The following is a 14,888-nucleotide window of genomic DNA, read 5'->3' as shown; positions in this document are numbered from 1 at the left end:
AGAGTAGCTGGGTGACAGAACAACCTAAGAATTCAGACATGTAGGGCCAGGCGCAGTGGCTTATGCTTGTAATCAACACACTTTAGGAGGCCGAGGTGGGAGGACTTCTTGAAGCCAGGAGTTTGAGACCAATCTGGGCAACATACTGAGACTCTGTCTCAAAAAAAAAAGAGAGAGAGAGAGAAGGAAAGAAAGAAAAGAAGAAAAACAAAGAGAGAAAGAGAAGAAAGAAAGAAAGAGAGAAAAAGAAAGAAAGATAGATTAGCCAGGCGTGGTGTGCATGCCTGTAGTCACAGCTCCTTGTGAGGCTGAGGTGGAAGGGCTGCCTAAGTCCAGGAGTTTGCGGCTGCAGTGAGCTATGATGGTACCCCTGCACTCTGGCCTGGGTGCCAAAGTAAGACCCCATCTCTAAAAATTAAAAAAAAAGAGAAAGTTTAAATCAAGTTGGAGGATGTATAGATATAAAATTTAACTCAACATGGATCGTAGACTTAAATGGAAAACCTAAAAGTATAAAATTTCTAGATGAAATGATAGGAGAAAATCTCTGTAACCTTGAGTTAGGCAAAGGTTTCTTTGATAGAAACACAAAGTATCAACAAGATAATTTAAAAACTGACAAACTGGGCACCTCAAAATTTAAAACTGCTCTTTGCTGAGTGTAATCCCAGCTACTTGGAAGGCTAAAGCAGGAGGATCACTTGAGTCCAAGAGTTCAAGGCTGCAGCTAGCTATGATTGTGCCACTGACCTTCAGCCTGGGTGACAGACTAAGACCCTGTCTCTTTAAAAAGAAAAAAAGGGATTCAGAGATGTAGATGAAAGGAAAGTCAACACAGACAATACATTGGACCAAAAGTAAAACGGACAATACATTTTCAAAGAAAATGTCTCATTTCGAAGAATATCTCTGCACAAGAGTACCTCATAAAAGCATAGGTTGCTAAGGCAGATTTGATTCCTAAATGCTACAAGCAGGAGTTATGGGTATCATGAGCTAATCCAATGTATAGGCTGGAGAAAAGGAAAAAGGGAGGAGGAAGGCAATGAGTGAGTGAATAAGAATCCCAGGAAGACAGCACAGGGGGATGGAAAGGGGAAGACTGGAGCATCCATTGGGAAGAACTGGCAAACACTAAGAATTACTCACAAGTGACTTCAGCTGCTTTCTGTCTGGCTCTACTCACTAAAGTCCATCTGGAAAAGTCTTGTTTAATGGGGATGAAAAACCATTATTTTAGAAAAGAAAAATGCACATTTTTCTTTTATTTATATACTTATAAAAAGATTTACACCAATCAGGCCTATAACAGGTAAAAAGTAAATCTTCTTTGCAAAGTTAAATATATGAAAATCCAAAAGCAGACTGAATTATCAAAAAAGAAAATGTTTTATTTTTGTCACTAAATACAATTAATTTCCCTGATTATAACCCATAATCAATGTCACCTAATATACAGATGGTCTGTACAGAGGTGAACAACCCAGCATCTTTCTCTACGTATATATTAGGACCACTGAACTCAGAAAAAGCAGAGCTGAGCTTGTTAAATTATTGTTTTAGAAACTCTTACCATTTAAATGAAATAGGAAGATTTAGGTAGCAGAACAGTTGTATAATAACTTAAAAAGTTAAAAGCTGTAGTGATAAAGTAATCCTGTGCACTGTTCTCAGAAATGTTAGGCACTTGGCCTTCTTGCAGATCCCAAGTCTAGAAAAAGACAACCAATCACTGCAACAACGGGGCTTGGTTCATTTGCCGTATGGTTGGTCGTGGTGCATTTCTGGTGTATAAGTCAATAGAACAATCATGACCCAGAGGTGAAGCAAAGCCTAGACAAAGAAAAAGTAATTTGTGGATTAGCCAATAAACCAATCTTTACCAATGGCCCACTGTACACTAAGGGCAGGCACTGTGTCTTATCTGCCTCTGTATCCCTTATGGGGCACATGAAGGAAGGAAAGAAAGAAACAACTAGATGAGCTTAGTGCAATGGAGGGTAATACAGAGTCGCTACTCCTACATAATTCAGTTGAGAGGAGTAAGCCCTCAACTTCAACAGATTCATAATATGCACGTGTAAGCAAAATAATCAATCAGGTGATTACAATGCAAAGTGATTAAAACTGTTAGATATACATGAGGTTGGTTAGAAAACATTTTTAGAACAGAGTTATGGTTAGTATTTTGAAAGGGAGTTTAACCAATGTTTGGTGAAGAAGAGATGGGAAAATATTCTAGACAAGAATAACGTGTCAGGTTTCAGAGGCTGACGCAGGGCCCAGAACACGATCCCCAGTAACAAATTTAATTCCCTCATGGTAGTACTGAAATGATATGAGATTCTATCACTAAGTGCCTCACCACTTTGTAGTGTGCCAGAAGTCACATCTCATGGGCACTATCTCATGACAGACAGTGCCCATGTTACTCGTAATCACTAACACCTAGCAAATCAGCCCCTCCAGGGCATATTCTGAATGCTTTCTGATGCCATTCAATATTTTTTTGTTGTTGTTCTCCCTACTCTTTCCTTCTTAAAAACTTGTTATTAAGCCAGGCACAGTGGCTCAGGCCTGTAATACCAGCACTTTGGGAGGCTGAGGTGGGCAGATCACTTGAGGTCAGGAGTTCGAGACCAGCTTGGCCAGCATAGTGAAAACCCTACTAAAAATACAAATCTCTACTAAAAATACAAAAATTCATTGGGCGCAGTGGTGCGTGCCTGTAGCCTCAGCTACTTGGGAGGCTGAGGCGGGAGAATTGCTTGAACCTGGGAGACGGAGATTATAGTGAGCCAAGATTGTGCCACTGCACTCCAGCCTGGGTGACAGAGTGAAACTCAGTCTCAGAAAGAAAAAAAAAAAAAGCACAAAATCTTGTTATTTGAAGTAATAACTCTTCCCTCTAGTGGATCATAGAGAAATTTCTTTTTAAAGAAAACAGCCCATCTTAATTCAACCCAACTACTTTTAGACATACCTACTCCAAATAGTTAGTAGCCTTCTTAGGCACACAGTACAAGCGAAATGGCATCCCAAACTACTGTAACCATTTTACTAGAGCTAAGAAATCAGGGAGAAAGTAAATCAACCTTGAGACTCTTTTAGAAAATAAAGCAAAACACATAAAAATAATTAAAGCAACTTTACAACATCAAGATAAAAAATTGTTTTGTATTGAAATTGCTTTTATCATTAGAAGGGCTTTAAAATGGAGGTAATTATTAGACTGCATTTAAGTTAATTTGATTTGTAGGAAAAGCGTTTGAGGAATTTATATTCTAGACATAATGAATTATCAATTTATAATCTACCAACTTAATTACTAAAAATGAGTTCTCTCTTTCAAAATTGACTGCCGGCTGGGTTCAGTAGTACACGCCTGTAATCCCAGTATCTTGGGAGGCTAAGGTAGGAGGATCACTTGAGCCCAGGAGTTTGAGACCAGCCTAGGCAACATGGTGAAAGCCCATCTCTACAAAAAATACAAATAGCTGGGCATGGTGGCATGTGCCTATAGTCCCAGCTACTTGGAAGGCAAAGGTGGAAGGATGGCTTGAGCCCAGAAGGCAGAGGTTGCAGTGAGCCAAGATCACACCACTGCACTCCAACCTGGGCAAAAGAGCCAGACCCTGTTTCAGAAAAAAAAAAATTTATTGCTAAAACGTCGATAAGATCAGCAGCCAAAAAAACCTAGTTAAAAATCAAGTGCAGCACTGTTTTTTCAAACAAGTTTACTTACCATATAGATAATTACAAAAACTCGTGCTATGGGGTATCTTCGGAGGAAAATTCCCAGACGAATACTGTGCAGACATAGGTGAAGGGAAGACAGGAGAAGAGAGTCACATTCAAAACAAATCTTCCTGTGGTAATATCTAATGATGCTGATAAATTTCACTCACTTAAACTATTTATGTGGTTACCACAGAAAAACGATTTTTATAGTAGACTGCTAAACGACTACTTGAAATAATAATATAGAAATGTCATAGAGGTAAACAAATGCTTTTATCATTATTTGGGGCTTGGCTGTTAAGCTTCAGCAGAGGTATTTCTCTTCATTCTATCACCACAATGTAGGAGGCAAACTTGATCCCTCTGTAAATCTTTTTTATTTTTTTAATTTTAATTTTTTATTTGAGATGGAAGTTTTGCTCTTGTTGCCCAGGCTGGAGTGCAATGGCGCAATCTCCACTGACTGCAACCTCTGCCTCCTGGGTTCAAGAGATTCTCCAGCCTCAGCCTCCCAAGTAGCTGGGATTACAGGCATGCCACCACCACACCCGGCTAATTGTTTTGTATTTTTAGTAGAGATGGGATTTCTCCATATTAGCCAGGCTGCTCTCAAACTCCTGACCTCAGGCAATCTGCTCGCCTCAGCCTCCCAAAATGCTGGGATTACAGGCATGAGCCAGTGGCCTAAATATTTTTTTTAACGAAATTAAAGAAGTTACGAAAGATAAGGTGGTTGTCAACTATGTGAATGTGGGAAAAAAAGATTCTGGTTGGTATTAACCTGCAAATAGCAAATCTGGAAGCTTTTGTATAGATACGTGCTTCTAAAAGGTACAAAGCTATAAAAACTCATGCATTTGAATAAATAGTGTGGAAACAATATGATGTCCAGACCTACTATGCCTCTGCAACATTTTTTTCCTATCAAGACAGATACCTGCAGAAGCAAATAAGCCTTTCTGCTTCTTTCATTGCCACTAGCACAATGTCTTACACGTAGGTTCTCTAACAACTATGTATGTTGAATAAATGAATAGTTGAACTAGATGTGCTTAATTTGGAGATAATGCCTATGGCATCCTAGTTTTGAGGCTTCAGTAACCTTGGTATATCATTCTTCTTACTTTAACCAATGGCTCAATTCTGACACAAAAGGTACAAAGATTATTATGTCACAATTCATTAAAACTTTTCATTATAAACACTACAAAGAAAAAGGGTATAGGTTATCTAGACAAGAACCTTACCAAGGCTATACATAACTATTAAAATATTTTCTTGATAAGGCAGATGTCTGCTAATATAAAAAATTTACATATACACATAATAAATTTTGTTATTTATGTAATATGCATATAAAATATACAATAAAATGAGTACTGTTTAGTTATATATAGTAGCATCTTTTATTCTAATCACATGAGTTCTGGGATAAACATTCAAATGGATACTTTTATCTGAAGTAGAAGCTTTCTTAACAAAATTTAATGAAGTTTCTAAAAACAGAATGTATTATAGAAAGAAGAGATACTGTCAGGGTTAATCATCAATACAATGTCAGCAATGGTAGATCTCCTGAAGTAATTTCATGACATTGAAAGACCATGAAAAGAGTAAGTCACTTTATGAAAGTGTAAGATAACTGTAAAATAAAGAAAAGTGTATATAAGTGTAAAGTATCATGGAAGAAGTAAGTCACTTTCAATACAGACTCTGTCTGATGGGACTCACTATGACTGAAACCCTGGCAAATGTGAAAACAGCTGATGGCCCATCACTCATCCCTCCTGGCGCTGCTTACCTAAACTGATCAATTGAGCTAGCAGCTTTGCGAACTTTTCCGTACATTCCTGCCAGATTAGTGTCTGTGTCATTAAAAAGAACAGGAACATTTCGCAGACGAGTGCCTGTTTAAATAAGAAAATAAATTAATGTCGTGACACAAAAATTAACTTTCTAAGACAATTATAATTGGAAATACATTGTATTACATGTGGAAGAAATTCTCAAGGCCAACTTTCTCAGCATCACCCCAAAGTAGATAAAACCATTAAAAAAAGGACAGGTAAATTTGATTACCTAAATGTTCAAATGTCCATATCCATAACAAGAAAAAATTTTAACCTAAGAAAATGATTTTAGCAATAATTAAGAAGTTTACAAATACTGCGCATTGACAAGAGTCGATATTAATGGGCTCTCTGTTCCTGTGTGAGGAAGAGTGAGGCAGGTGGCCTTTCTATGAAGCTGAGGACTCCCAAACTTGTATTCCAGCCCAGAGGCTTCATCCCCTGCCAGATTCATCCAACTGCCTATTCGCTTCCATCTGGATGTCTAATGGGCACCCCAAAGCCTATCTAACACTACAATTCTGAGTTCTTGCCTTCGCTGTCAACCTGTGTCAGCTGCCATTGCCTTGTCTCCAGGACGTCACAATTCCAATCTTTCCATCTGCTCAGGCCAAAATCCTTGACTCCTTTCTCGCAAACTCCATATTCAATCTGCCAGCATATTCTGTCAGCTCACCTTTAAAATAAATTCTCAGTCTACCCTCACAATCCCACTCAGTTCTAGACCACCATCTCTCACATGTTTAATGCAATGGTTACCCACCCACCTCTGGCCCCCTCTCACCCTGTCTCCCTGCTTCCACTTTTAGCCCTTTGCAGTCTATTCTTGATACAGCAGTTACAGGCAGCCTATTAAAATGCAAGTCAGATCAGTCCCCTGTCTCAAGATCCTTCAGTGGCTTCCTACCTCATTCAGAGTAAAAGTCCCCATACAGGCCTCAACAGCCTACTCCAAGCTCTCTGGATTCATCTTACACAAGTGTCTTTTTCACTTAGTCTACTCCACAGGCCCTGGCCTTCTTGCTGTTCCTGAAACATGCCAGGAACATGCCTGCCTCAGGGCCTTTGTGCCTGCTCTTCTTTCTGCCTGGAACACTTTTCTTCTATGCCTCCTCATTGTTCACTATCTAACCTTCTCTGGGACTTTTCAATATAGGTTATACTTTTCAATGAGGTCTTCCTTGACCACCCTATTTAAATTACAATGCCATCCCCATACCTGGCACCCAGTATGTCTTAAACATTTTTTTATTAAAAGAAATAATTTAAAGCCAAAGAACAGAAATTTGCTGAGTGACAATTTGTAGACTTTATGAAGTTCTAAGATTAAAAATCTGACCTGTTGATGTTTATACTATCTTACAATTATTTTTTATTATGTATGTTGGGAATCTATACATTTCTTTATTAAAATGATAGTGCACAGATACAATTATGTGAACTATGTATTAGCTCTAATACTCCTATTTGCTGGAAGATTATTAAAGCAAATATTGCTTCAAGTGTCCTGAAAGTTCCTCTGTACTGAACTTCTCACCTTGCCAGCATTATCTTAAGTATCTTACACATTTCAATATGATTATCAGTCCTCAGACTATTTTCCCCAAGTCTAATACCAGTGAGGAATACCATTATCCGGTTCACTAATGACAATACCAAATAGTACATGGCCCAGGACTCATATCAAAAAACTGAGTCCTTCATTGGATGAAGTTTCTTTCAAATAAAAATGATCTTTCTGTAATTTTTCAAAACTATGTTTGAATGAAATGTTCTTTTGAGATTCCTTTTTTTGGTTAGTTACCTTCACCATTGTCAATTCCAGACATATTAATCGAAGACCCATTACTACTATTTCCAGAGGCAGAGTTCATCTGCTGCTCAAGGCGCTCCAGTTGAAAGACTAGTGAGTTCTTTTCTGTGCTGAGGCTCTCCAGCATGGTCTGCTTCTGGATGAGAGTCTCTGTTAGCTGATGAAGTCGATTTTCTAACTCAGACTGACTGCTATTGCTTAAAGTTTTATTGGTAAGCTGAAAGAGAAAGTGTTCACAAAATTATTACATAAAACGAAAGTCATATAATACAGAAATCATACTACTATATTTTCATAGGTAAATTGTGGCATTAATTGATTTCTCAAAATATACTGACTCAATGTCTACAGAAGTGATTTTTAAAAACAGTGGGTTCACAAAATCAATTTGGTAGGTCAAAATCAGCATTGAAAAGATAGAATAGAATGGGACATATTCTGATATTTATATAACACATAGTATGTGAGGGTACAATTTTATGAAACTCCTGTTTTGGTTTTGTACATGTAAGTGCATGTGAGTATTGAGACATGATGTAAACTGTATTTCTCACTGAGGCATCATGGTGAAAATATTTCAAAGCATGCGTTTAGAGGACACAGTCCACACTTTTCAGCAGGGATTCAAAAGCCTCCATAATTCAACAGTTACACTGCAGTGCAAAGATCACAGCCTGAGGTTTTCATCTCTGCTCTGTAATTTTCAAGCTACTTGACATTTGACTTTGGATAAATTGCTACACCTCTCTGAATCTGTTTCCTCATCTGTAAGTGAAGGTAACAGCACCTGTTGCACATGGTATTAAGTGATATTAAATTGCTTGAACCCAGGAGGCAGATGTTGCAGTGAGCTGAGATCAGGCCACTATACTTCAGCCTGGGCAACAGAAGGAGACTCTGCCTCAAAAAATAAAAATAATTAATTAATTTAATTGAGATTTGAAAGTCAAAATTATACCTTGGGCTGTCAAATGGATATTGTATCAGCAGGTATGAAAACAATATTAATCTCCTTGTATAGCTCTATTAGAGCTCTTGGGTGACCAGGAGTATTGTCAATAAGTAGTAACATTTTAAAACGAATCTTTTATTCTGAGCAGCAGGTCTCAACAGTGAGCTTAAAACACTCAGTAAACCATGCTATGAACAGATGTGCTGTCATCCAGGCTTTGCTGTTCCCTTTACAAAACACAGGCAGCACAGATTTAGCATCATCCTTAAGGCTCTTAGGATTTTCAGAATTGTAAACAAGCACTGGCTTTAACTTAAAGTCACCAGCAGCATTAGCCCCTAACAAGAGAGTCAGTCTGTCTTTTGAAGCTTGAATCCAGGCACTGACTTCTCCTCACCAGGTATGAAAGTCCTAGATAACATTTTCTTCTAATAGAAGGCTGTTTCATCTACATAAAAACCTGTTGCTTAGTGCAGCCATTTTCTTTCTTTCTTTCTTTCTTTTTTTTTTTTTTTTTGATACCAAGTCTCACTCTGTCGCCAGGCTGGAATGCAGTGATCTCGGCTCACTGCAACCTCCGCTTCCCTGCTTCAAGCAGTTCTCCTGCCTCAGCCTCCCGAGTAGCTGGGATTACAGGTGCACGCCACCACACCCAGCTAATTTTTGTATTTTTAGTAGAGACAGAGTTTCACCATGTTGGCTAGGATGGTCTCAATCTCTGGACTTCGTAATCTGTCTGTGTTGTCCTCCCAAAGTGCTGGGATTACAGGTGTGGGCCACCACGCCTGGCTGGTGGGGCCATTTTCATCAATGATCTTAGCTAGATCTTCCAGATAACTTGCAGCAGTTTCTTCATTGCTGCTTCACTTTGCACTTTTACATTTGGGAGATGGCTTCTTTCCTTATACCTCATAAACCCAACCTCTGCTAGCTTCAAATTTCTCTTTTCCAGCTTCCTCAACTCTCTCAGCCTTCACAGAATTGAAGAGAGTTAGGGCCTTGATCCAGATTAGGCTTTGGCTTAAAGCAATGTTGTAGCTGGTTTGATCTTTCCATACCACAAAGTTTCTCCTTGTCAGCAATAAGGCTGTTTGGCTTTCTTATCATTCGTGTGTTCACTAGAGCAGCACTTTTAATTTCCTCCAAGAACTTTTCCTTTGCATTTAAAACTTGGCTGACTGGTGTAACAGGCCTAGTTTTCAGCCTATCTTGCCTTTTGACATGCCTTCCTCACTAAGCTTAATCATTTCTAGCTTTTGACTTAATGTGAGAGACATGTGACTCTTCCTTTTACTTGAACACTTAGAGGTCACTGTAGGTTTATTACTTGCCTAATTCAACATTGCTGTGTCTCAAAGAATAGGAAGCCTGAGGAGAGGGAGAGAGATGTGGGAATGGCCAGTTGATGGAGCTGTCAAAACACACACATTTATGGATTAAGTTCACTGTCTTACATGGGTGCAATTCGTGGTGCCCCAAAAGCAATTACAATAGTTACATAAAAAGTCACTGATCACAGATCACCACAACAGATATAATAAAAAATCTGAAATATTGTGAGAATTATCAAAATGTGACACAGACATGAAGTGAGCACATGCTGTTGGAAAAATGGTGTGGATAGACTTGATTGATGCAGGGTTGCCACAAACTTTCAATTTGTTAAAAATGCAATATCTGCAAACTGCAATAAAGAGAAGTGCAATAAAATAAGGTGTGCTTTTATCTTTTTTTTGGAAGGGTCTATTCAAGTCTTTACCTATTTAAAAGAAATGGCTATACATCTTATTATTAAGAGTTCTTGGCCGGGCGTGGTGGCTCACGCCTGTAATCTCAGCACTTTGGGAGGCTGAGGTGGGTGGATCATGAGGTCAAGAGATCAAGACCATCCTGGTCAACATGGTGAAACCCCATCTCTACTAAAAATACAAAAAATTAGCTGGGTATGGTGGTGCACGCCTGTGGTCCCAGCTACTCGGGAGGCTGAGGCAGGAGAATTGCTTGAACCCCGGAGGCAGAGGTTCCGGTGAGCCGAGATCGCACCATTGCACTCCAGCCTGGGTAACAGGAGTGAAACTCCGTCTCAAAAAAAAAAAAAATTTAAAAAGAGTTCTTATCCTGGTTATAAATCCTTTATCAGATATATAGAGAGAGAGAGACAAGTAAATATTATCTCCCAGTCTGTGGCTTACCTGTTTTCATTTTTGTAATGATATCTTTTGATGAGAAGAAAATTTTAATTTCGATGAATAGCAACTTATCATTTTCTTCTACAGTTAGTGCTTTTTGTGTCTTTTCTAAGAAATCTGTCGTCCTCAAAACTGCAAAAAGATTCTCCAATACTTTCTCATAGAAGCTTTATAGCTTAGGCTTAGCTTCATCCCAAATTAATTTTTGCTAACTTTACAAGTCTCATTAGGGGATAAGAATAAAGGTTCATTTTTTTCTCTGTATGTTTTCATCTACTCCCATGCAACAATTTTCTTTCTTTCTTTTTTTTTCTGAGACAGAGTTTGGCTCTGTGACCCAGGCTGTGATTCTCCTGCCTCAGCCTCACAAGTAGCTGGGATTACAGGTGCGCACCACCATGCCCAGCTCATTTTTTTGTATTTTCAATAGAAACAGGGTTTTGCTACGTTGGCCTGGCTGGTCTTGAATTCCTGGCCTCAAGTGATCTGCCCACCTTGGCCTTCCAAAGTGCTGGGATTACAGGTATGAAAAATAAAAAAAATACTCAAACTGGCAACCTATTTTTTTTAACCTACATGGAGAAAACCCAAAAGTAGTAAGATAAACATAATTATTTATTGTCCATCTGGAATCAATCTTAACTCTAATTGTGTGATTTCTTTTTTTGGCAATTTATTAAGATGCTGATCTCTTTTCAAATTGTACAAGTCAACTTAATTCTATGGGACAAAGGTTTTGCTCTCTTCTAATTTGATGAAAAACCTTGAAGAGAATTCCTCCTATGGTTAATTCTTTCTTTTTAAGAAACAATGTCTCTCTCTGTTGCCCAGGCTACAGTACAGTGGGGTGATCATAGCTCATTGCAGCCTTAACTCCTGGGCTCAAGTAATCCTCATGTCTTAGCCTCCAAAGTGGCTGGGACTTACAGGTACGTGCCACCATGCCCAGCTAATTAAAAAAAATTTTTTTAGAGATGAGGGTCTCGCTATGTTGCCCAGGCTGGTCTTGAATTCCTGATCACAAATGATTTCCCTCCCTGCCTCAGCCTCCCAAGTAGTTAGGACTACAGTCGAGAGCCACCCTATGGTTTTTTTTTTTTTTTTAAGACAGGGTCTTACTCTGTCACTCAAGCTGGAGTATAGTGGTGCACTCATGGCTCACTGCAGCCTTAACCTCCCAGGCTCAAGTGATCCTTCCCACATCAGCCTCTGAGTAGCTGGGACTGCAGGTGTGTGCCACCATGGCTGACTAATTTTTTGTAAGGTCTCACTATATTGCCCAGGCTGGTCTCAAACTTCTGAGTTCAAGAGGTCTTCCTGCCTCAATCTCCCAAAGTGCTGGGATTTCAAGCATGAACTACCTCACCTGGTCTAAGTTTTGATTAACAAAAATAGTACAATACTTCAGACACAGTAGGTACTCAATAAATAATTAGTAAGTATAGAAATGTTTAAGGATTAAACCAATTGGTGGTTTTTGCTCCTTCTTTTCTTTGAGTTTCTGCTAGCACATCATGTTACCATTTATAAGTATTTCACGAATAGGCAAGGGAAGGAGAAGGGAATGCTCAAATCAGTAAGCTGTTCTCAATTCTTATAAAAATTAAGACAAAATATTTCAAAACATTTAAAATTATGGACTACTGGTTTCCAAGTCTGGAAACTTAAAAAACCATTTTAAGTTTTTCGAAACTTATAAAAAAGCCAAAAAAACTTTTTGAAACTTATGAAAAGTTGACTTTTCATAAGTTTCAAAAAGTTTTTTTTGGCTTTTTTATAATTTTTTTGACTGAAAAGTCAAAAAAATTGACTTTTCATAGTTCAAACTAAGTCATTAACTAAAAAAAAGAATAAATCTTTATGTAAATTATTCAAATGATTAGTTGTCTATTAAGTCAATCATCTAAATATAAGGAAGGAACGGACAACTACAATTACAGGTAACGTGAATGCATGAATCTATCAGTTAATGATAAAGGCTTTGATAAATCTGGGTGGTAGGCACATGAGTGTCATTATTTTCTGTATGTTTTACACTTGCAAGGTTAAAAAAAGATCTGGGTGACTTTATGAAAGACTCATCAATCATTAACAGGAAGACCTGTCATTAGATTTTTCTTAGGAAAATGAAACCACAATTATAAAACTGGCAATCGGTGCAACCACACTGATGTCAAAAGGTCTGAAATTTCAGAGTAATTCTCATCTACTTGGTGACTTTGGCTACAAGATACTTCTATAAGAAGCAAATTATAGAACAGAGGAAATGTAGACTCAAATGGCATTAGATGAAATTTCTACACCAGGTTGAAAGTAACTTATGTCACCACTGTTACAACAGAATTCAGGTGAAAACATGGGAAAGGTCTTACTGCATCCTTTTTTTAAAAAAATGTAGCTTTTCAGTGGCATCTTCTCACAAGTTGTGAATAGTGATTCAGACCTGATTCCTGAGTTTTTGAATTTCTTCTTCTCGATCTTTAATTCTGCTTTGCAATGTATTCTTTGTTCGATAAAGATCTTCTTCTATATAGTGGAACTCCTACAAAGTAAGGCACAAATAAAACAAAAGCTAAATAAGTGTTCCCTATCCATCCTCAGCAACAAAAACCATGCCGGGCACATAGCAGACAATCAGTATGTGTTGAGTGTATAACTGAGTGTTTAACTGAGTGTATTATATAATGAGTATATAACTGAGTGAATAGATGAACAGACTTGGATGGGTCTGATGAAAAGTTAGCACTTTAGCATATATTGTAAACAAAGGCCCATAATAAATAATTATTAGCAGTGTAAATAATCAGAAAACAAAAAAAGTTTATCTTATAGTAATGAGGAAGAATGGTCATCTCTTCAAGAATCTTGGGTATATAACATTAATAATAATGACAACAAACTGGAAAAAATATAAAATATGTGATAAAGATTAATAACAATATAATGTTCATAAAATAGACTAAAACCACAAACCAGGAACATTTAAAAAATAGGCAAAGTACATGAGACAAAGAAAAACAATAATTCAGTAAGGTGGCAGAATATAAAATAATATATAAAATTTAATTTTTATATATTATTTTATAAATATATAAATTTTTGAAATGGAGTTTTGCACTGTCACCCAGGCAGTAGTGCAGTGGCATGATCTCGACTCACTGCAATGTCTGCCTCCTGGGTTTAAGCAATTCTCCTGCCTCAGCCTCCCGAGTAGCTGGGACTACAGGCATGCACCACCACACCCAACTAATTTTTTTTGTATTTTTAGTAGAGATGGGGTTTCACCATGTTGGCCAGGATGGTCTCCAACTCCTGACCTTGTGATCCGCCCGCCTCGGCCTCCCAAAGTGCTGGGATTACAGGCATGGGCCACTGTGCCCAGCCAAAAATCAATAGTTTTATATAAAGCAGTTAGAGATATGAGAAAAAGGCCCCAATAAATAATAGCAACAAAAACAAATAAATTTAACAGATGTGTAAAACACATATAAAGAATACTTTAAAACATTTCTAAAGGGTACAAAAAATACTGGAACATACAAAATGTCATACCATATTCTTAGGAATACAACATCATAAAGATGTCAATTCTCCTCTAATTAGCTCATAAGTTGGACATGATCTCAATAAAAACAAAAGCTGTTTTTTTTTTAATTACATAAGGTAATCCTACTATTCATATGGAAAACTGTAAGAAAGAAAAGCCAGGCTAGGCACGGTAGCTCATATCTGTAATTCTAGAACTTGGGGAGGCTGAAGTGGGTGAATTGCTTGAGCCCAGGAGTTCAAGACCAGCCACAGCAACATAGTGAGACCTCATCTCTACAAAATATAAAATAATTAGCCAGGCTTGGTGGTGTATGCCTGTAATCCCAGCTACTCAGGAGGTTGAGGTGGGAGGATTACCTGAGCCTAAGGAGGTCGAGGCAGCTGCAGAGAGCTGTGATTACACCACTGCATTCCAGCCTGGATGACAGAGTGAGACCCTGGCTCAAAAAAAAAGGAAAAAGAAGAAAATGCAGAAACTCTGAAAAGGAGAATGGGTCATAAAGACATTAAAACACATAAAATCTCAGAAATTAAAAGCAATGTAGTACTGACGAATAAACAGACAAACTGACTAATGGGAGAGAACAAAAGTCCAGAAACAGATTTAGATACCTTGAAAATTTTAGGACATGAGGTGGCATCTCAAATCAATAAAGAAAAGATAAACTATTTTTTAAAAATGATACTAGGACACTAAGTAGCCATATGGAAGAAAATTAAATTGGATCTGTAGCTCACCTTACACATCAGAGTAAACTCCTAATAAAGTAAAGATTTATATACAAAATGAATCC

General features: G+C 37.8%; 1 protein-coding gene across 2 annotated transcripts in view; it reads right to left on the bottom strand.

Moving 5' to 3' along the window:
• Positions 1-1,248: 1,248 nt before the first annotated feature.
• GOLGA5 (golgin A5) overlaps positions 1,249-14,888 on the bottom strand; it is a 38,268-nt gene continuing 24,628 nt past the window's right edge. For both annotated transcript variants that reach the window (XM_064375178.1, XM_064375177.1), the window contains exons 9-13: positions 12,989-13,087; positions 7,396-7,621; positions 5,543-5,648; positions 3,746-3,809; positions 1,249-1,833 (exon numbers count right to left, since the gene is read on the bottom strand). In XM_064375178.1, coding sequence (XP_064231248.1) covers positions 1,753-1,833; positions 3,746-3,809; positions 5,543-5,648; positions 7,396-7,621; positions 12,989-13,087 — 576 coding nt within the window. In that variant the 3' untranslated portion in view covers positions 1,249-1,752. The remainder of the gene's footprint in view (positions 1,834-3,745; positions 3,810-5,542; positions 5,649-7,395; positions 7,622-12,988; positions 13,088-14,888) is intronic.

Source organism: Aotus nancymaae, unplaced genomic scaffold (genome assembly GCF_030222135.1).
Source record: "Aotus nancymaae isolate 86718 unplaced genomic scaffold, 86718_ANA_hifiasm-v0.15.2.pri h1tg000011l, whole genome shotgun sequence".
NCBI lineage: Eukaryota > Metazoa > Chordata > Mammalia > Primates > Aotidae > Aotus > Aotus nancymaae.
The sequence above is the reverse complement of the archived record's forward strand: the minus strand, read 5'-3'. Positions and strand labels throughout refer to the sequence as shown.